Here is a 23,354-nt window from a genome sequence, read left to right on the forward strand (position 1 = left end):
CTACGGAGCAGGTAAAAGGAAAATGAGCGAGCCCCAGGAACACCTTACCTCAAAATGAAAACCCTCCTTTAGGGCAATGGCCCGCAAGATTTTGGAGGAGACGGTGCTGGACAACATATAAGTGTCTTTGAGAGCACTGCGATCCTGGTTCTTCTCTTTCCAAGATGTAAAAAGCCACCAGCCCAGGAGGGCCCCCAACTCATTGCCCGAAAACACTCTCCATTCACCACTGAAAGAAAAGAAACAACAACATCGATTCATTTCCATGATCTTAAGGAAGACACTAGAGTGTCATGGGATAGAACAATTCAGCACACAAAGCCTCAAAGTATTTTCTGCAAGGCTGTTCTTGTTATTTATCATCTTTGAATAACTGAGCAGAAATGTAAGTGTCATTTTACAAACATCTGAGCAGCTACCATATATATCAGCCAGTTTGCCTGAACAGACATCCTGCCTTTGAAGACTGTGTAAAATAAGTATGTCAGACATGACACACAATGCCTCTATATAAACCTTTTGCAAAGCCTTTGGTTTTAAATATAACAGATATGCTGGCAAGATCCCCCATATATACAGTAAGTGTTGCTATCTCAATTTCTGGACTGGTCAGTGTTGCTGATTCTGAGACGGGACATCTCACTACCCCTTCAGATCTAGCTTGGTCCTAAATGCTCAGAACATCAGAGAAGAGTTGTGTCATTTCTGCTCTTTTTGAGAGTCCAGATGGCTAGAAGTAAATCTCACCTAAAAGGACGTATCACCTTAGCTTACCTTTCTCAACACTGATACAGAACTGAACCTCTTTTATCATAATCTAAAACCCTATCCTTTTAACAGCAGCACCTCCTGCCCCCAAAACATCACATAGGCTACTTGACACCCAAACTTGCTTGGGCCCTGCCTACCTTTCAACTTTAGCTCCCATGTACCTACTTCTCCTTTGTACAAACTCTGTGGCTAGACTTGTCTTAAACACTGTGGCGATGCCCCACAGGAATTCCTCTCTGCTCTGTCCAAACTAAATTCAGCATCTGCTTGAAGGTACAGCTCCCTCCTGAACCCCTCAGCAAATACTGAAGCACATAGCTAGCACCAAAGTACTTTAACAGACACTGAGACATTACTTATAATAAAAATCAGTTGGCCGGGCGCGGTGGCTCATGCCTGTAATCCCAGCACTTTGGGAGGCCGAGGCGGGTGGATCACGAGATCAAGAGATCGAGACCATCCTGGTCAACATGGTGAAACCCTGTCTCTACTAAAAATACAAAAAAATTAGCCAGACACAGTGGTGCGTGCCTGTAATCCCAGCTACTCAGGATGCTGAGACAGGAGAATTGCCTGAACCCAGGAGGCAGAGGTTGTGGTTAGCCGAAATTGCGCCATTGCACTCCAGCCTGGGTAACAAGAACGAAACTCTGTCTCAAAAAAAAAAAAAAAAAAAAAAAAAAACACACAATAAAAATCAGTTATAACATGAGAAGCTCCCAAATAGGAATTTCAATTTGAAATATACACTGGGTTGATTTACTCTGCATTATGCCAATCATGTAACCTCTCACCATTAGAAGACTCCACAGGAAGTTTAGTGAAATGATCATTTGCAAAATAAATGGGATATTTTTCCAGATAGGTACCGTCTCCTCAGGAACATTTTACCAATGAAGAGATCATCCTTTGTACTTTCTACAATACAGGTAATCACAATTAATTTTACCTGTCTTGCTTTTCTGCCACAGCAAGCCTATCGGCATCCGGGTCATTTGCTAACACAATTCTGGCCTTGGTTTTGTCAGCCAGAGCAAAAGATAATGTCTGAAAAAGAGTTTGAAAGTAAAAGATTATTTAATCAAGAATCAAGCATATGGTAGTCTTTAAAAACATTCAGCTCCTTAAGAACTCAAAGAGGTCTTTCCCCACTTAGAAAGATAATACACGACACCAACCAAGACCAGCTCCAGAAGTGAAATTTAGCAAACAAAAGCTAAGAGAAAGGTAAGCTGAGGTGATCCATCCTGATAGGTAAGATTTACTTCTATCTATCTGGACTGCATTGCTGCGTGATCAGACTCACAAATAAAACAAAGTAAACTGAGAGTCCGAATACCCCTGCTACCCTAACCTTTAAAAATGTTATAGGAATCATTCTGTAAGCATACTTCTTCACATCAGAAAAAATGACAAGAAATAAAAATCATAACCTGATAAAACTTCACTCTATTATTGCTTCTTTTTGGCATTAAGGAGGCACGGCAAATTAAATTAAATTAACTGAATTTAAAGCACCATTTGGAGTTCAGCTCTCATATCCTGATCCTGGGGTGTCTACTTTGAAAGATCCTTTAAGAAATTAATGACTAATGGGGTCATGCCTGTAATCCCAGCACTTTAGGAGGCCGACGCGGGCAGATCACGAGGTCAGGAGTTTGAGACCAGCCTGACCAACACGGTGAAATCCCATCTCTACTAAAAATACAAAAATTAGCCAGACTTGGTGGTGTGTGCCTGTAATCCCAGCTACTTGGGAGGCTAAGGCAGGAGAATCACTTGAACCTGGGAGGCAGAGGTTGCAGTGAGCCAAGATCGCACCATTGCACTCCAACCTGGGCAATCAAGTAAGACTCCATCTCAAAAAAAAAAGAAAAAAGAAAGAAATTAATGAGTAACAAATATGTATATTTCCTTTTTTTTTTTTTTTTTTTTTTGAGACGGAGTCTTGTTCTCTCACCCAGGCTGGAGTGCAGTGGTGGGATCTCAGATCATTGCAATCTTTACCTCCCAGGCTCAAACAATTCTAGTGACAGCTTCCTGAGTAGCTGGGATTATAGGCACGTAGCACCACATCTGCTAATTTTTGCATTTTTGGTAGAGATGGGGCTTCGACATGTTGCCCGGGCTGGTCTTGAACTCCTGACCTCAAATGATCTGCCCGCCTTGGCCTCCCAAAGTGCTAGGATTACAGGCATGAGCCACTGCAGCCAGCCATATATACATATTTCCAATGGTGAAATTAGTTTTTCTTCAGCACAATGAAAACACATAAAAATGTATGTTACTTGACAGTAATAGTGTTGAATATAAAAGGAGATTTTATAATTAAAGAAAAAATAGGTTACCAAGACACCTTTCCCCTCTTCAGGATTTGGGTATTTCACTGTTGGAAACTCAGGATCCGGGTCTTTCTGTTCAGGAACAGCCTCAGGAGGAACAAGGTCAAAAGCCTTGAAAGCCGACTGCACAAAGTTATGACCCACCCCATGGACAGAGGTGTGCACGAACTTCACCTTTGTCTCCCTGTTCACGCTCCTGGAATCAGACACACCGTGGAATATGATAAAAGGTAGAAATAGGGCTCTCAAAACTGCAAGGTTTGCAAGAATGTACAGGACCGCTGAATATCTTTCTAATTCCATTTCAAAGAAACAAAATGTATCTGTTCTCTCCCAGATATATATATTCCCTTTCTCATCATACTCAAGTTTTAAATTCTCCTCTGTAGTTATTTTCAGCAAATCTGATTATTTCAGGTTTTGTTTTATGTATCCCATCTGGAGTGGGATACAAAGAAGAACCCCAAGCTCATGTTCCCACACAAGACTCCCTCCCGGCCCAACACCTGTCAGTGCGAGAGCCAGCCCAGGACAGTTCCAGGGCTCCACACACCCATACATCCCTAAAGCGACAGGTCTCCAAATGTCCTTTATCAGCTTCAGAAATGATTTTCAAAATGTCCCTTTTAACAAAATGTATGGGTTATCCCATACATAAAGATAGAAAAAATACAACTTTTATTGTGGGAGGCCAAGGGGGGCGGATCACCTGAGGTCCGGAGTTTGAGACCAGCCTGACCAACATGGAGAAACCCTGTCACTACTAAAAATACAAAATTAGCCAGGACTGGTGGCTCAGGCCTGTAATCCCAGCTACTCGGGAGGCTGAGGCGGAAGAATCACTTCAACCTGGGAGGCAGAGGGTGGGGGAGCCAAGATTGCACCATTACACTACAGCCTGGGCAACAAGAGCAAAACTCCATCTCAAAATAAATAAATAAATAAATAAATAAAAATAGTAAAACTTTTTGTTTGCCAGGTAACAATCCTGTTTGGTACCATGCCATGACTTAGGGACTTCATACAGACTAACAACAAATGTTAAAATTAACAGGAGAAGTTACAGACAAGTAAAAGACTTTAAAAATTTCCAATGCTCTGATGGCTGGAATCTTAAGTTATTATCCACTTCTTTTGAGAAGGAATAAACGAACAAGGTCTTCTCTAAGAGAGCCATGGTTTAAAACAAGCATACCCTGAAAACAAAATGCAAGTGGAAAAATAAATATGTAAGATTAGGGAGGAAAAATCAGGAAAAAAAACTCTCTTGGATTTTAAAATACATAATAAACCTATAGTAATTAAAACAGCTTGGTAATAGAGACAAAAAGGCAGATTAAAGGAACAGAAGAGAGTTCAGAAGTTGATCCAATTTGAAATAGAAAATGAACACAGATGAAACAATGCTGAGTGGTTAGCATGCTCTGGAGTCAGACTCTGAATTTAAATCCTAGAGCTCTGCCATCTATAAGCTATGTGACTGCTGGCTATTAACCACTCTTCCTTGTAGTTTTCTCATCTATAACATGCATGACAATGTATTCGAATTTAATGGCATTACTATAAGGATTAAAATGAAATATGTTGACTGGGCCCAGTGGCTCACCCCTGTAATCCTCACACTGTGGGAGGCTGAGGCGGGTGGATTGCTTGAACTCAGGAGTACAAGACCAGCCTGGGTAACATGGTGAAACCACACCTCTACAAATATATATTAAAAAATTAGCAGGGCATGGTGGCATGCACCTGTAGTCCCAGCTACTTGGAAGGCTGAGGCAGGAGCATCCTTTGAACCTGGGAGGTTAAGGCTGCAGTGAGCCAAGATCACGACGCTGCACTCCAGCCTGGGTGACAGCATGAGACTCTGCCTCAAAAAAAAATTACATATTCAGGTTCTCCAACAGTTATCTGACACATAATAAGCACTTGATTAATGTTAGAAATTGTTTCATAAAGGTGACCTTTCCAATTAGTCAAAAAACAAAAAAAAAAGATTCTTCCATTGATGTCGGTACAACTACAAACCTTTTAGAAAAAACCTAATCTGCTTTCCTACTTCATGCCTCATATAAAATTAAAAATCACTAATGAGACAAAGAATTTAAATATTACAAAACACAAACATGGGAGTTCTAGAGAAAGAACAAGGAAAATTTATTGTTATGTTAATAATTTTGTTATACAGCATATCTTCCTAAGGATGACATAAAACCCAGAAGCTATAAAATATTTATTAAATTTAATATTTAATTAATATTTTTAAATTTAATATTTAATTAAAATTTAATAAATATTTTATAGCTTCTGGGTTTTATGTCATCCTTAGGAATATTATATAATATGATAAATATTATAATAAATATTATAAAGGTTTTTAAACAGTTCAGCAAAAGGTTTCAATAAAAAATTCCAAAAGTAACAACAAAAAACAGCTTTCAAAACAGTTTTCTCCATAAACAAAGATGTTTATAAATATAAAAGGTGAACAAATACAGAGAAAAATATAGGTTAAAGAATACAAATAAAAGTGAGCTATTACTTTCAACTAGCAAATCAGGAAAAATGAGAAAATGGATCATAGTGCAGGAGGAAATGTGGAGATCATATACTGCCATCATCTACTGCTGGTAGGAGCACCAACTGGTATAATACTTTTGGAAGGCAATTTGCTAAGCACTGTCAACTCTGTGAATTCACATACAATTCTGACTCCAGAAAGTTATGGATACACATGTGCACACATGCACGTGCGTGTACACACACACATGTACTCAGCACACACATATACTGTGCATAAGGGGGCTGACTCCTTAGCTACTAGGAGTGGAAAACCAGAAATGCTTCATTCTTCATGAAGTTAAAACAAAGGAGCAGAGGGAAAGTTCACAAATGTGTTTTGTCTGGATTACACACCATTAAAAAATGGTCCAATATAGAGGAATTAGGGGATTTCACACACAAAATCCAAGTTTCCAGTTTCTGGAGAAGAGGAGAACTCAGATGATTTGGCAACTGAGACCTATATTTGCATGTAGGCAACACTTGGCCACTTGGCTGGCATAGCTGCTCCCTTCAGATGGGACTCGGCTTTCACACTCTGCATTGGAGTGGACACTACCAGCTGATCCAACTAATTCAGTATCAAAGACAACTGACAAGTTCAGTTTCTTTAAATCAGTAGTTTTGGCCGGGCACAGTGGCTCACACTTGTAATCCCAGCACTTTGGGAGGCAAAACAGGCAGATCACGAGTTCGGGAGTCCGAGACCAGCCTGACCAATATGGTGAAATCCCGTCTCCACTAAAAATACAAAAATCAGCTAGGCATGGCACGTGCCTGTAATCCCAGCTACTCAGGAGGCTGAGGCAGGAGAACCGCTAGAACTCTGGAGGTAGAAGTTGTAGTGAGCCGAGATCATGACACTGCACTCCAGCCTGGGCAACAGAGTGAGACTTTGTCTCAAAAAAGGAAGGAAGGAAGGAAGGAAGGAAGGAAGGGAGGGAGGGAGGGAGGGAGGGAGGGAGGGAGGGAGGGAGGGAAGGAGGGAGGGAGGGAAGGAGGGAAGAAGGGAGGAAGGAAAAGAAACCAGTGTTTTCTTGCTAGGGGGACAGTCACAATCAGGAGAGAAGACACTACTGTCACTCTGCTAGACCACTGCCTACCCAACAGTAAGGACTGAGTCTGTGGTGTTGAGTTAAATACACAGGTGCAGCCACCTTTAAGACAGAAAGTCAGGACTAATAGGGACTAACATAGAAAGGGGTCCATGACAAATTAATTGGGGGAAAAAGGGCACAGAACCAACCACACATGCACTATATTCCTATTTATGGTTTTGAAGTATGTTATACATATATATATGCTTAAATATGCAGAAAATTTTTGGAAGGAAAAATACCAGCGTTTACTCTTTAATACTTTTGAGCAAGTTTTTTAAACATACATATATATGTACACACACACATACACACTTACATGTATGAATATGTATGAATCACATACATGTACGGAATCTATAACAGGTCAGCAAACTACGGCCTACGGGCAAGCCACCCACTTCTGCTGGCACTCCTTCACTGACATTGCACCTCTGACTGCGTTTGTCCTAAAACTGCAGAATTGACTAGTTGAGAAAGAGTCTATGTGGCCTTTAAAGCCAAAAATATTTACTATCTGTCCCTTTAAGAAAAGTCTGCCAATGTCTAATCTACAGCCTCTAAAATCAGCTGCAGCTGGCTGGCTGCGGTGGCTCACACCTATAATCCCATCACTTTGGGAGGCCAAGGCGGGTGGACCATTTGAGGTCAGAAGTTTGAGACTAGCCTGGCTAACATGCCAATATCTTGTCTCTACTAAAAATACACACACACACACACACACACACACAACTAGCTGGGTGTGCGGTGGCTCACGCCTGTAGTCCCAGCTACCTGGGAGGCTGAGGCACAACAATCGCTTGAACCCAGGAGGCAAAGGTTGTAGTGAGCTGAGATGGTGCCACTGCACTCCAGCCTAGGTGACAGAGTGAGACCCTGTCTCAGAATAAATAAATAAAATAAAATGAAATCAGATGCAGCTGTAGTACATGAACCAGTTAAGGGGAAAAACTTCATCAAGAGTGATAGAATTTGGCTGAATCATACGAACTTAACACACTTAAGGTCAGTGGAGACACAATTCATTTACCTGTGGAAACAGTATTTTTTAAGGTCTTCAAAGTAGTCATTATTGATGGAAGCGCTCGGATTGTGAAGAAGGGGATTGCTATCAATCAAAGAATCATCCCAAGCTTGAGGCCACGGTTCTAGATTTTCTTCAATAGCTTGAGAAATCCCTTTATCATGAGGAGAGATGATCTGAGCTCCATTATCCCAATACACCTAGAGAACCCAGGAACACATTCAGAGGGTTTACAGTGGACGGAAATAAGGCACCTAAGGTCCCAAAGGATACAGATATAGGATTGCTATAGAAGGATGTACGCGTGGAGTAGAAAAAGGAAAATACCTTATAACCATTATCCTGCTTTGGATTGTGAGATGCAGTTATCACGATTCCAGCACAAAGTTTCAAATGTGATACTGTGAATGGCTGCAACGGCATGAAACAAGAACAAACAGTCTTAAACAAAAAACCAGACATCGTTAAAATGTCTATTTTATATTGTTTCTGTCAGCTTGCTCCCTTTTAATAAACATAATATATAAATAGCATAATATTTTGAGCCACACCCCAGCAGTATGCAATTACCCTTAGAACTAACTGGCTGTTCAAAATTCCAGGATGCATTTCCTAATAAGAAAGGCAAGTAATTTCCTCAGTGCCTTCTCATTCCATCTTCTACTTGGTGGAGCTAGAAAATTCTTCAAACACAACGATGGTCTAAGCCATTGCTCCAACGCTTTCAAGGCTCGTACTTGAGACAGAAGTTTGGGGATTCAGCTTACTGCCTCCAACTGTTTCTCCCTCTCCTCCTCTTTCTCATTTGCTTTTAAGGAAAAAAAGGTTGAGAAAAACGGGCTGGGCATGGTGGCTCATGCCTGTAATCTCACCACTTTGGGAGGCTGAGACAGATGGATCACCTGAGATCAGGAGTTCAAGACCAGCCTGGCAAACAGTGAAACCAAAATAACAAAAACAGTAGCCAGGCATGGTGGTAGGCACTTGTAACCTCAGCTACTCGGGAGGCTGAGGCAGGAGAAACTCTTGAACCTAGGAAATGGAGGTTGCAGTGAGCTGAGATTGTATCACTGCGCTCCAGGTGACAAGAAGGAAACTCTGTCTCAAAAAATAAAAATAAAAAAAGTTGAGGGAATGGAGAATGCTCTTGCAGGTTTTACAGGTTGCTCATTTCTCTCTCACTCCAGGGTTAAATATTTATATTTCAGCTTAGCTCCCATCTCTTTTACTTCCCAAAATGGGAGGAGGGGTTGGATTACTCCCCCTAATGTGGCAAATGACATTGATTACACACAGGCAACCTGAGATTTAAATTGTCCCCTCCACTCTCCCACAAGAATCACTGCAGTCACTTGACCCCCTGGAAGTTATGTCACATCTCTCAGGTGTCCTGGGCCAAAGAAAAGGGGAGAACGACTCCTCAGTGTGAGCGAAGGATCATGACACACTGGTTCAATTCATGTCTGATATAAAACTAACAGCTATTAACACTTAATACAGAACGCAATTAGGATGCTTGAATACATGGCAATTTTTCCATCAAACAGTGAAACCCAACTACATGTAGAAGATGTGAATAGAGTGGCTACCAGGTTATTCACAGCCTAGCGGTGCTGCATCTACCTGTCAGTGCACTACAGCCAGCAAACACAAAATGATTTAGAACCCCCTTCTTTGGTGATACAGTCTCATTTCTACTAGATGTAAGTAACTGCATCCAAATCACATTTTCCAAAAACATACTCTCAGCATCTGGTCCAGCTCTTAAAAGTTTCGCCTGCATGCACACGTATGTTTATTGTGGCACTGTTTACAATAGCAAAGACTTGGAACCAACCTAAGTGCCCATCAGTGATAGACTGAATAAAGAAAACGTGGCACGTATACACCATAGAATACTATGCAGCCATAAAGAAGGATGAGCTCATGTCCGTTGCAGGAACATGGATGAAGCTGAAAAACATCATTCTCAGCAAATTAACACAAGAACAGAAAACCAAACACTGCACGTTCTCACTCATAAGTGGGAGTTGAACAGTGAGGACACGTGAACACAGGGAGGGGAATATCACATACCAAAGTCTGTTGCGGGGTGAGGGGCTAGGGGAGGGATAGCGTTAGGAGAAACACCTAAAGTAGATGATGGGGTGGTGGATGCAGCCAACCACCATGACATGCGTGTACCTATGTAACAAAGCTGCATGTTCTGTACATGTACCCCAGAACTTAAAGTATAATTTTAAAAAATGTAAAAAACAAAAAAAGTTTTGTCTGCATCAAAGCAACAGAGGTCACAGTCCCTACTGTCTTTTTCTTCAGGTTGTGCTACATAAAGGATTTGATACACGTCTTACTCAAACAGGCCAAGTATGTTCTCTGTACTAGCCATGAATAACATTTAGAATAAAACATTTGTATAAAACAGGGTGTGCCAGCTTGTCAGAAATACTCATGACAAGACAGGTTTGAGTGAATTCAGATTTCGACCCAAGAAGTTTCCTAATTGTGATAGTTGAAAAAAAGAACTACAAACCAAATTTTAAAACAGAGAAAAGGCTGGGCACGGTGGCTCACGCCTGTAATCCCAACAGTTTGGGAGTCTGAGGCAGATGGATCACCTGAGGTCAGGAGTTCGAGACCAACCTGGCCAATATGAGAAAACCCCACCTCTACTAAAAATGCAAAAATTGGCTGGGCATGGTGGTGGGCACCTGTAATCCCAACTACTTGGGAGGCTGAGTCAGGAGAAATTGCTTGAACCCAGGAAACGGAGGTTCAGCGAGCCCAGATCACACCACTGCACTCCAGCTTAGGCAACAGAGCCCTCAAAAAAAAAAAAAAAAAAAAAAAAAGGAAAAACAAATTTGCTAACTCATTCAAATATCCTTAGAATGCAAGCAAAAGGAAAACTGCACTTAAAAAAAAAACCAATTCTGAAGAATCAAAAGTTGAATAGCAAAGAAATAGTACTAGGATGTGGGAGAAACATTCCTGCAGAGAAAAGGGAATGCCTCATACATGCCAAAGAGCTCCTCTGTCATTCAAACAGTCTGGTCCCTAAACACGGTAAAATTCAGCCAAGTCCCATCCCCCATCATGTGACAGGAAATTATGAAAGGAAAGAGCTACTCACCACAAAGGGGGTTGGCGTTATATCAGAAAAGAGGTAGACAGGAATCCCTTGACTGATAAATGTGGTTGCAGCAAGTCGGGCAAACCTGAGAAGGCAGAGTGACAGGGAAGAAAAGGAGAGCTGAGTTATCAGGTCTGTGAGTGATGGGAAGAAGGAAATGAATGCTGAATGTTCTTTAGGGTGAATTTGGCAGCCAGATCAAGGAGAGCATTTATTATGATCTTTACCTTGGAATGGGACAGCAAAGCTGGAGGACTCTCAGGAGTCATCTCATTTCACTCCTTTGTTTTACAGAAGTGAAACTAAAGACAAGAAAGGCCAGGCACCTTTCCCTAGGTCCAACAGCCACTTAGTGGCAGAGGCTGGCTGCATCCCGGCCTTTCAGCTCTCCATCTAGCTCAGTGGTTCTCAGCCACGGCAACTCTGCACCTTCCTCTTCCAGGCATCTGAAATGTCTGGAAACATTTTTGGTTGTCACACTGGGGAATGGAGAGAGTTGCTCCTGGCAGCTAGTAGGGAGAGGTCAGGGGTGCTGCTAAACACCTTACAATGCACCCTACAACCGCAACAAGAAATCATCCCGCCACTGTGAAGTCACATGTCAACAGTGCCGAGGCTGAGAAATCCCAGCCTAAGCCTGTCACAACCCAGCATACACCATGCAGACTGGAGTTCGATTAGAGATTGCTTTATTTGAAATATATAAGACATCCTGGAGTATGCATGTGTACACACACACACACACACACACACACACACACAGACACACACACATCTTGGTTCCAATCAGCCTTTGGAAGAAGAAATTCTTTGACATTTATCTCAACTTCCACAGCAACTTGCTTAGGGCAAGACAGAAAATGGCCTCAAATCTTTCTTCATACTGGTGTAAAACATATTACCACAAAAATAAATGAGCAATTTACTTAAAATGAACAACATTATACCATCACTGGGTATATAGACAATCAGATCATTCATCCTCTCCCCAAATACTTCTTGAGCACTAGCTTCATTGAACACTGTTCTGAAGGCCGGCTGGGGCACAAAGAAGAGAGCCCCACTCTTTATATGTTAAAAACGTGCACAAAAAAATGCAATGTGTTCTCTGCATATACTTAACAGTTACTGCTTATGTTCCCCAGTAGATATTTAAAATTGGAAGAATAAACATTTCTTCAGGTGAAAATCAGAAACTGCAGTCATTTCCAACTCCTTAAGAAGATTCCATTCACTCATCACCAATATTTTACCATGTATTGGTTAAACATTTACGTTATGATCTCTGAATGTCTTGCACATTGTAGGTGATAGAGAGTAGCTTTGAGTTCCACTCCATCCCATCCCATCAAACTCTGCAACCTGAACCATAGGCTTACATCAGTAACATCAATCACTTTCAGGAAATGATACGGCTCTAAGGCCAGGGCATAAACTCTGTACCTTAATTGATAATGTTAACATATCTCTGAAGGTTGCATCAACCAGACGCAGGGCAGTCAGCCTAAAATAAGAAATTTAAGAAGCTCACCAGGCAGACTTAGCCATGTATAGGCACTGTGCATGTTCTGAGCGGAGGATCTGACCTGCCCTGGGGTAGCAGAGGAACATGCTCATGATCTAGTTCTAACTCTACAGCCACTAATTGTAAATGACAAGCTGATAACACTGGTTTATACTCCATCATTCTCCTGTGAATGGAGCTCACGTACATCTGTCCTCCAGAGCTATAACTTTTCTCTTGCTTTATTGATAAAAATCACATTTTTTGAGCTGCAAAGCTGAAAACTAAAAATCTTATGTCATTCTCAGTTCAACCCGGGGCTGATGCCACCTGGTGATTTTCCCCAGCTACATACCCTTTCTCATGGCCACACATTTGTCCCCATGAGTGCTTCTGTCTTAGACTGGAAGCTCCTGATGGGCAAAGATAGGACTCTTTAAACCCATCCAGCTCTGTAAAGCTAATGAGACTTTTCGTTAATATTCAATATGTACAAATCTAAGAAACTACTGATACTCTGGAATGATTACAAATTGATCATAACAGTGGAAGTCTTCAAGTAAAAAAAGAGGGTTACATAACATGGTTAAGAGCAGGGGTTAGTAACTACAGCTCATTTTATAAATAAAGTTTTACTGAACACTGCCATGCCCTGTGTTTGTGCACTGTCTATGGATGTTTCTCTGCTCCATGGGCAAGATGCGTAGTGGCGATGGGATTCATGTTATATGCAATGTGTGCGATATCCACGATTTGCCCTTTAGAGAAAAAGTTTGCTGACCCCTGGTACCAATCTCCTTAGGCTTAAATTGTGACTCCTCCTCTCACATTATAATTGCAGGGTAAAGAGATAAAAGTACATATCTTACAAGTTGCTGTGAGGATAGAGTGAGTAAATACGTAAGTGTCTGGTTCATAATCAGCACTCAAATGATCGCTGCTATTACTATGATCATTGTCACCATCAGCATCATATGCCTACAGCTACATAAGGGAGTCCCACTGGTTTAGGAATGTTTCAGAAATGCAGCTCGACATGAGCATTCAAGAGTGGGAAGGGAGTCATGAGGCTTAGGAATACCAGGAAAAAAATTATGTATACCAAGGCAAATGAGAGGGAGAAATACTATTTCCAGTTTAAGAAATTTATTTCATTTAGATAGGTATTCCATTCTAAATTGTCTAAATAATTTTATTTCCTCGGCCCAAATGTAAAACCGGAATCTTTAAAAGTTGCCAAGAGAATTTACACATTGTTTTTATAGTTAAGCAATGAGGCTCATGAATATATTAAAGTCAAGTTATTGAGATGGTGATTAAAATAAAACTGCAAAGTAAATTCCGGAAACATCATTTTGTAAAAATGTGTAAGTACCTTCTGCTGCTGCCCCCACTGGATGGATGGGCTCGGGCGTCAAAACTGATCACGATGCCTTTCTGCTTTAGGTCACTGAACTGCTTTTCCAGGTATCTGCAAAATCCCTATGAATACCCCACAGATTAAAAGAGTATGTGTTTTGACATATTTTTATATATACAATATAGAAACATTAGCCAAAATTTATGTTTTCTCAAATTTAATAGGATAACACTATAGCAGAGGGGGGGAAATCATCTCAGTAAGGAACAAACTGAACAAGAAGAAAATAAAGAAAGTAACAGCCTTGTTTATTACCCATATGTTTTTGTATTAGGCACTGTGTTAGTTGTTGGTCACTTAGTAGCTACCATCTCTAATCTTGGATCAACTTTGTTAGGAAATTTTTTTTTTCCTTCCAGAGACAGGGTCTTGCTCTGTTGCTTAGAATGGAGTGCAATGGCACGGTCATTGTAGCATTGGTCACATTGGGGTCACCACCTGAGACGTTGATCACTACTTTCGGAGGTCTGTCTTACAAACCCTGACTCTGCGACAGATGATAAAATGCACTCATATACCAAGTCCAGTAAATGAGTGAGCTAGGGAGGTCGTCAGATGCTAGTGCAGCTACCCGACCCCTCACTAGCTGTTCCTCCTTGCATTTATTCAGTATAGATTTAATAACAGAGGTTCTAAGTCAACAGGCTTGTGGATAAATGACATGGCTAAAAGAGTGGTTTTGAGAATGATAAAAGCTTTGGTTCTGGGGCCTTGAACAAACACTATTAACGGGTTAATCCCCCTTTGATCTCCCCCCAAGAGGGCCTTCTGGCACAAAGTTTACATGAGTAAGCAAGCTAGTAGAGACAAAGGAATATGGGGTAAACAGACTTAGCTGGGGAAGCTTCTTGTGGGAAGTAGAAACTTTAAAAAAAGTTTCCTTTCTTGTTAAAGAATAAGTGTGCTAATAACTTTATTAAGCCCTATCCTATGTAGCTGTTACACATGCCATGCTTACAGGCACACAGTACACTCTATGTCCTTGTACTTTAACCAAAAGATCTGTGCAGGACATGCTCTCAGGCATGTACCAGTTCTCCGTTGCTTTTCCCTGTTTAGAAAGGTTTTAAGTTGTTAGCCAATCAGGTTTTAGTTTAGATTGTGAGGTCTGGCTCCAGCCAATGGAGATCAAACACAGCAGTAAGGATGACCCCAAATGCATAAGGGATCAATTTATGTTTTCCTTTGTTCTTTGTACTCTAGTGAAAAGATGGCTAGTGAAAGTACCCTTCCTGCAGTCCAGGAAGTAAAAGTTGGATAGTTATCCTTAACCTTCACCTTACGACCTATTGCTCTAAGGTAAAGACTGGCTGCCTTCAGCCTGTTCTATTGTTACAAGTTAACGAAAACCTTTTGTCCTTCTTAAAGGTTTGAGACTGTATCTTATAACTTTCCTTAATATTTCCCTTAATATTTTGCCAATCACCTTGAGTGAAACCTAACATCGTAGTTCACTATAACCTTGAATTCCTGGGCTTAATCAATCCCCCTTACCTCAGCCTCCCGAGTAGCTAACACCTCAGATGCATGCTACTAGGCCCAACTAATTTAAAAAAAATTTTTTATAGAAACAGAGTCTTGCTATTTTGCCCAGGTTGGTCTTGAACTATTGTCAAATGATCTTGCTGTCTTGACTTCCCAAAATGCTGGGATTATAAGTGTGGGCCACTGTACCTGGCCAGAAATCCCACTTTACAGATGGGTAAAACAAGGCTCAGAGAGGCACAGTGACTCGTCCAGTTTCAGATATTAGAGTAGTAGAGCCTGAATTTATACGCAGGGCTGGTGAGAGGTGGTTCAGTGTAGGGCTTAAAAGCACACCCTCTAGAAGCAGAATCTGTGAATTTATACTCCACGCTGCTACTACAAGCAAATGACAAGTTCCTTAATTTCTTGGTGTGTTAGTTTCCTCTTCTGTGAAACAGGAATAACAACAGTACCCACCTCATTGGGCTGTTATAAGGAGTAAATGAATGAAAACATGCAAAGTGCCGAGAATTCAACACCAACTAAGTACCATATTAAGTGTTTGCTGCTATAAGCATTTTTTTGTTGTTATTTTCTCCTTCAAAGCCATACAAAACAAAGAAAACTCTGGTTGACTGGGCAAAAATAATAATTCATTTTATATTATTTATTTCACTTTTGCTAAAGGAAGTCTTATAAATATACGTAACTCTTTTTCTTTTGAAACAGGGTCTCACTCTGTCTCCCATGCTGGAGTGCAATGACATGATCATGGCTCACTACAGCCTCAATCTCTTAGGCTCAAGTAATCCTCTTACCTCAGCCTCCTGAGTAGCTGGGACTACAGTACATGCCACCATGCCTGGCTAATTAAAAAAAATTTTTTTGTAGAGATGGGATCTTGCCATATTGCCCAGGCTGGTTTCAATCTTGTAGGCTCAGGCAATCCTCCTACCTTGGCCTCCCAAAGTGCTGGGATTACAGGCATGAGCCACCATGCCCAACCCATAACTTTTATTTTAGGTAGGAGGGGATACATCACAGCCAATGCTAATTTAGAATGCCTTTAGCTTTTCTTTGGCAAATACATTACACTGAGCATATCTTCTGAGGCTGAGCGATGCAAGGAAGTAAGGACATGTGTATTGGTTTTGTGGGTCCCCAGAAGATATCCAGATGCCTGATACTCTACAATTTACAACAGTGACAGTTCCCCTCTTCCTGCTCAACCCTTGAGCTGTGGCCCCAGTGTTCCCTGAGGCAAAGAGCATTCCCATCTCCAGAGTCTCTAAAAATCTCTGAGGCCTGCTGAGGATGAGGACCTGAAAGAATGGCTACGGGAAAAGGGAATTCTTATGCTAGGTGAAAGGCTCAGTGGGGGAAGAGGGGGATTTTCAGAAATAAAATGTTACTATAAAACATAGGAAGCAAGCTTATTTGTATCACTTCAAAAAGTAGAACTAAGACCAATATGTAAAGTCTACAGTAAGGCAGATTTTGGCTTAAAATAATGAAGCCATCTTTTAATGAGAATGGTTCAAAGATGGAATGGCCTCTTTGAGAGGACAGCGAGTTTCCCATCACTGGTATGTATGGCTAAATAACCTAAGAACACGGAAACCAAAATAGAGCATGGAACATAAATTAATTGGCAGAAGGAAATTATAACCTCTATCAATGAGGCAAACCATACAAAAGTTTCCTCCAGCCTCTGTCCTGTTTCCCTTGACATGCTTTTCAATCACATACATCTGCTTCCTAAACCAACCAGGCAAATTTTGGGGTACATCAGAATGAGGCTCCACACCCACAGACCAGGAGGAAGGGCACCTACGCTACCATAAAAGTCTGATCAGGCCAGGCGCGGTGGCTCACACCTGTAATCCCAGCACTTTGGGAGGCCGAGGCGGGTGGATCACGAGGTCAAGACATCGAGACCATCCTGGTCAACATGGTGAAAGCCTGTCTCTACTAAAAATACAAAAAATTAGCTGGGCATGGGTGTGCGTGCCTATAATCCCAGCTACTCGGGAGGCTGAGGCAGGAGAATTGCCTGAACCCAGGAGGCGGAGGTTGCGGTGAGCTGAGATCACGCCATTGCACTCCAGCCTGGGTAACAAGAGCGAAACTCCGTCTCAGAAAAAAGAAAGTCTGATCAGTGAAAAGTGACCAATATATTTGCCTATCAGCATTCTGCCAAGGAACACTACCCAAGACTGGGGTGGAAACCTTTGTTATTTGTTCTGGGAATTCTCTTGCCTCTAATTTTGAATCCACTCCTAAGATTTTAAAGATTCACCTGCTGCTTGGAGAATCACTTGAACAGGAGGTGGAGGTTGCTGTGAGCTGAGATCACACCACTGTGCTCCAGCATGAGTGACAGACTGAGACACCATCTCAAAAAAAAAAAAAAAAAAAAAATACACCTGCTGCTCAGATAAAACTTTCTTAACTCTTCACATCTCTGTCTCCTATTCTAAGTATCCAGAATAGGCAGAATGAGCACTTCAAAGTGGTGGTTTCATGGAGAAAATTATCCCAAGTGGTGGCTGGCTGAATTACATGACGTTTAGAATACCGTTCATCTTGTTTAGCAAAGGGGTTTACCCTCATAGGAGACCAATTCTTCTAGGAGGAAAATGGGTAAGATGGTCTTTAATGGAAATACATTTCATTATTCTTGGAAACTAAATGTAGAAAAATTCAGGGTAAAAAGCTCTAGGTTAATCTAGATTCCCTTAGAAACCCCTAACAATTAGGCCCAATGGCAGGTGTGATCAACTGGATCGTCCAAAGATGGCCCCAGTCATATAACCCATCCCATATGTTCCACTTACAATGTGACATTAATGCTCCTCCAATGAGAAGTGGGTATCTATGTGCCCTCTCTTTGAAGAGGAGACAGCCTTGCGGACTCAGTTTTAACAAACAGAATATGGTAGAAGTGACACTGCGTGTCATAAAAGGTCATAAGAGTCAGTATAGCTTCCAGCTGGTACATTCTCTGTCTCTCCCTCTCTGGATACTCCACTGGAAGCCAGCCACCACGTTATAAAGAAGCCCGGGCTACATGGAGGGGTTCCAGCCCCAGCTAAGATCCCAGCCAATCACCAGTAATTATTTCAGGCAAGTGAATGAAGCTGCCTTCAAATGGTTCCAGCCTCCAAACTGGCCCAGGTGGTGCTGAGTGGTGCAGAGACAAGTTGTCCCCATTGAATTCTACCAAAGTTGCAGACTTGTGAGCAAAATAAATGTGGTTGCTGTTTGAACCATTATATTTTCCATGATTTGTTATACAGCCGTAGCAACTGGCACAGAAGGCAACCTTATTTAGTAGCAGGTTCCTACGTGATCCATAAACTGAACAGGGTTCCCATACTCACCCCATTCTAAGTCTCTCCTCCAATGTCTCAGGGAGCCCTACTACTTAATAAGTTTGTGACCAGGAGTTCCCATGGAAATTAATTTTTTTGTTTTTTGAGAAAGAGTCTTGCTCAGTTGCCCAGGCTAAAGTCCAGTGGCGTGATGTCAGCTCACTATAACCTTGCCTCCTGGGTTCAAATGATCCTCGTGCCTCAGCCTCCTGAGTAGTTGGGATTACTTGTGCACACCACCACACCTGGCTAATTTTTGTGTTTTTGATAGAGACAGGGTTTCACCATGTTGTTCAGGCTGGTCTTGAACTCCTAAGCTCAAGTGGTCCACCTGCCTCAGTCTCCCAAAGTGCTGAGATTACAGGTGTGAGCCATTGTGCCTGGCCCCCATGGCAATTCTATACCCTTAGTTAGATATGCTTTCCGTATTGGAGTTTCGTTACAACATGCCCAGCTCTTCCTTTTACACTGGGATATATATATTAGCCTTATGTAATCACTAGGAGGCAATTTTTTCTAGCCTTTCTTTTCCCAGAATTAAAGTGACACTCATCATTAACAGGTCTAAGTGGAAGAAACACTGACGAGAATAACCTGTTCTTTTTCATTTCCCTCATAAACAGTACTCCCAATACCCAGTGGAAGCTCTTCTGTTTTGTCAAATTGTTTATCTCCTTCATAAAAGCTGGGTCTAGACTGTGACAAAAATATTCACAAATTAAGGCAAGGAAACTCAGACTCAATCCATACTAATACAACAATGGAGAGGCCGGGTGCAGTGGCTCACGCCTGTAATCCCAACTCTTTGGTAGGCCAAGACGGGCGGATCACAAGGTCAAGAGAGCAAGACCATCCTAGCCAACATGGTGGAACCCAGTCTCTACTAAAAATACAAAAATTAGCTGGGCATGGTGGCGCGCACCTGTAGTCCTAGTTACTCGGGAGGCTGAGGCAGGAGAATTGCTTGAACTTGGGAGACAGAGGTTGCAGTGAGCCGAGATCGTGCCACTGCACTCCAGCCTGGGCAACAGAGCAAGACTGTCTGAAAACAAAACAAAACAAATAAACAAAACAAAGGAGAACAGGCTCTTGGTAATTCTGGCAGTTGGAAAAGCTTTTTAGCACTTGCCATGTAACTATGGCAAAAATAACGGGACCTTAAAAGTTGTCAGCTTAGCTGGTGCATTTACACCAGAATGAAAGCTCCATTAGAGAAACTGTTTGTTTGAGTCATTCTCATATCCCCAATGACTGGCACATAGTAGGCACTCAATAAGTGTGTTAAATGAATGAATGAATGGATGGCTATATGAGTCCTGAACAAGTGCTATTTCAACCAACTGTGCAAGCCTTACTTTATGGAGTAAGTGGTGGCGACTTCTTGTGTCTAGCCAAGCTGATAAGGCATGTCCATAATTCAAACAAATTAGGTCTGTCAAATATAAAATGAGCTAGAGGGATGCGTTGAGTTACTAAGAATTATAAAAATGTGGTACCTGTGTAGTCTGGATGATGGTCAAGTCATTCATACGAGAAATTCCAGGGCCCATGGGCGCTCGAAGGCCAGCTGTTCCAAACTCCATTCGGGCCCCAAAACATTTTCGTAGTTCTTCTTTATTACCTTCTGCTATTAGTCGTTTCACTGCCTCTAAAGTTAAGGAATTCTACAGGACAAAAATACAGTCAGACAAATAAGTGAATGAAAAGTAAAAACACCCACAATATCATTCTAACCTATAAGGAAATACATATATATATACATACACACACACACACACACACACACACACACACATATATATATACACCTTTCAATTTTCTGATGCTTTTGAAATTTGAAATATGAAGTCAGTCTGACATAAGTGTTCTTTTCTTTCCTGTCAAGGTTAGCACTTTTGGAGAAATGGAAGTCCAGGTTTTAGCATATGAGTCTAACCCCCAGAATGGAATCTCAGCATTCCACCTGCCAGCTCTAGGTGCTTGCACAGATTATTTCGGTTCTCAAATTCTCAGTTTTCCCATTTGCAAAATGGGAATAATCTAGAACCTTCCTTACACAATTTTTAAGGTTTTAAGGTAGTTTACTTCAAATTAATGTAAAATACCTTTCTCTATCTGGCACTTAGTTGTGATTAAATGTTCATTTTTCTCCCTAATGTTCTCAAATTTTCCAGAGTGACAGATTACACAATTTAAGTCAAAACCTTGCAATGTTTTATAATTTATATCAGGCATTCACATACCTGGTCAAGTTTGAATTTGTAACATCTCCAAGAAGCAGGCAAATAACAGAAAACCAGTTTTACAGATGGGGAAGCCTCAGAGATTGAGTGACTTTCTTAAATTGCATGATAAACATTAACCTAGTGCCTTTTCTCTAACATTAACTGCTTCAAATAGACACGAACAGGATTCACTTAAGTTCATTATACATTGTCCTGTTTTTTTGTACAGTAGTTGCAGAAAATGTTAAGGTTGAAGAAAAAAATGACAATCACATTAATTTCACATGAGACTTTTAAATTACGAATCCAGGAAAACAACAAAGTACTTTCTATTCCTGTTTTACAGTCATTATCCATTTAGATGCGCACTCACGCAGGATGTGCCTATGTAATTAAACTCTGGAATACTACTGCAATAAAACCTTGGCTTTCTGGAATTAAGCCCACATTTCCAGATTGTTGCAGATCCAACAGGAATCAAGTAAATCTCACCTTTTTTGGTGAAAAGCAGCAGATACTAATTACAGAATACAGTCTTACCTATCAGATTGTCAGGTGCCCCCAAAGAAGGGCTCTGATCGGGTACATAAAAGAGGCTCAATAAATATTCATAGAGTGAATCAGAAAACACGGACTTCACTGCCACACCCAATATCAAATGATTTTCCCTTGTTCATAATGTAGGTCTGGAAAATCTTAATTGGTCTTTGATATCTATGAAAGACTAAGTAGCCTGAGTGAAACAAATGAGACAGAAAGATAAGAATAAGAAGTCAAGAGAGCAGGATCAGAATCACCTCTGGGAGTGACCAAAGCTGACAGCAGAGAAAAGAACAGGGATAGGGGCACGCTAGAGACACAGAGGGCACCTGCCAGGGTGCCTTGCCAATCACGGGGTGAAGTCAGACTAGAGGACTGCAATGCTTTTAGCTGGTGGGAGGTTCACTGGAGAATGAATGGGTTCTTCTCAGGGGCCAGTCTCAAAGCCAAATAAGAAATTAAGGGAGGATAGAACATGAGGAGTGATAAAAATAAAAAATATAAAAAGGACATCTGGTACAATCTTTCTATACACAGATGCAACACTGTAGACATTAGGTTGCTTTCTTTCCTTCTTTTTCAAAGAGAAAGGGCAGTTATGAACTCTGGCTTCAAAAGAATTCTATACTCTGCAAGTTACAAGTTATCAGAAAGGGAAACATTTTTCTTCCCTTAAGAATCACAAAGTTATCTTCCCAGGAAAAGAAAAACACCCCCAAGGAGTTGACAATAGCATCCTGGAAATGGGATTTGCTGACATTTTATTTGTAGGAACCAGAGAATAGTAAACAAAGACCTGGCCCCTACTGACCTTGTAATCTATCTCCTTTGTTCATTCAAGTATTTTAGTGACCTACTATGTGTCCTGCCCTATGCCTATGCCAGGCACTATAAACCAAGGCAGTGAGAGCAGACAGGACTGGCCACATAATTTATGGAGGTCCAGTGCACAATGAAAATAGGTGCTCTCTTGTTCAACCATCAAGATTTTCAAGACAGGACAGCAGGACATTAAAACAACAGTAGGCCCTTCTAGGAGCCCTGGGCGTCGGGCAGGGGTCTCCTGCCCCTGGAGACAGACATTAAACAAACCTACAAATAAGTGTTTTTGGAGTTTTTTGTTTTTACCATTTGCAGCAAGCGCCATAAAGGAAAATCACAGACCGTTTAGAGGGAATATTAGGGGGAAATAATGTACACTTCGGAGCCAAGGAAGGACTCTCTGTGTAAGCAACATTTAAGTTCAGACACAAAATATGAGTCACAAAGGGAGAAACAAGTTCAGCAGAAGAGAGCAGAGAAGGGCATTCCGAGAAAACGGAAGAGCAAGCAGAACAGGCAGGAAGGGCGAGATGCAAGTTAGAGAGGAGAAAGGGAGTGATGTCCAGGGCTGGGTTCCCGATTCTTTCTTTGGTCCAGCATCTAAGAAAGGGAATGAAGGGAGAGAAAACCGTGCTGTGTCCAGAGGGTTCCTCCTGGGCTGTCAAAGTTCCCAGGTGTACTCCTGAAGCCAGGCGGGCCCACCCGGGAGGACCCACGTTTGTAACCAAGCCCTCGGGATGGAAGGACCGGACTAGAACGCTGCTCTGCAAAGGTCCCAGCGGCCAAAGGAATAGGTGGGACGGAGTGATTCTGGGTCCATGGGCATGCACAGCCGACTACCGAAGACGAGCCAGCGGTCTGAGTGGCAGCAAGGCGTGCGGGCCTCAACTAGACAGCGTCCAGGGTCTGGCCGCACTTAGACCACCACCCTGGCTTGCTCCTCTACTCTGAACTTGTAGTCCTGCCGGCCGGATAGCTGGTTTCGTCCGCGTACAACCTTTCCCGGCCTAACTCCGAACTTGCCACTTGCCTGCCGGGCCGAAGGAAGCCTGGCAGCGGCCGCGCGCTCCTCCATG

At 41.8% G+C, this 23,354-nt stretch overlaps 1 protein-coding gene across 2 annotated transcripts in view; it reads right to left on the minus strand.

Moving 5' to 3' along the window:
- The window catches only part of PGM2 (phosphoglucomutase 2), a 39,169-nt gene that overhangs the window by 15,574 nt on the left and 241 nt on the right, over positions 1-23,354 (minus strand). For both annotated transcript variants that reach the window (XR_013533154.1, XM_002745919.6), the window contains exons 2-9: positions 20,188-20,355; positions 13,806-13,912; positions 10,927-11,011; positions 8,121-8,204; positions 7,800-7,993; positions 3,120-3,309; positions 1,721-1,818; positions 49-229 (exon numbers count right to left, since the gene is read on the minus strand). Coding sequence is in view for 1 of the 2 variants with exons in the window: in XM_002745919.6 (XP_002745965.4) it covers positions 49-229; positions 1,721-1,818; positions 3,120-3,309; positions 7,800-7,993; positions 8,121-8,204; positions 10,927-11,011; positions 13,806-13,912; positions 20,188-20,355 (1,107 nt within the window). In the remaining variant the exon portion in view is untranslated. The remainder of the gene's footprint in view (positions 1-48; positions 230-1,720; positions 1,819-3,119; positions 3,310-7,799; positions 7,994-8,120; positions 8,205-10,926; positions 11,012-13,805; positions 13,913-20,187; positions 20,356-23,354) is intronic.

This window comes from Callithrix jacchus, chromosome 3, assembly GCF_049354715.1.
Source record: "Callithrix jacchus isolate 240 chromosome 3, calJac240_pri, whole genome shotgun sequence".
Lineage (NCBI taxonomy): Eukaryota > Metazoa > Chordata > Mammalia > Primates > Cebidae > Callithrix > Callithrix jacchus.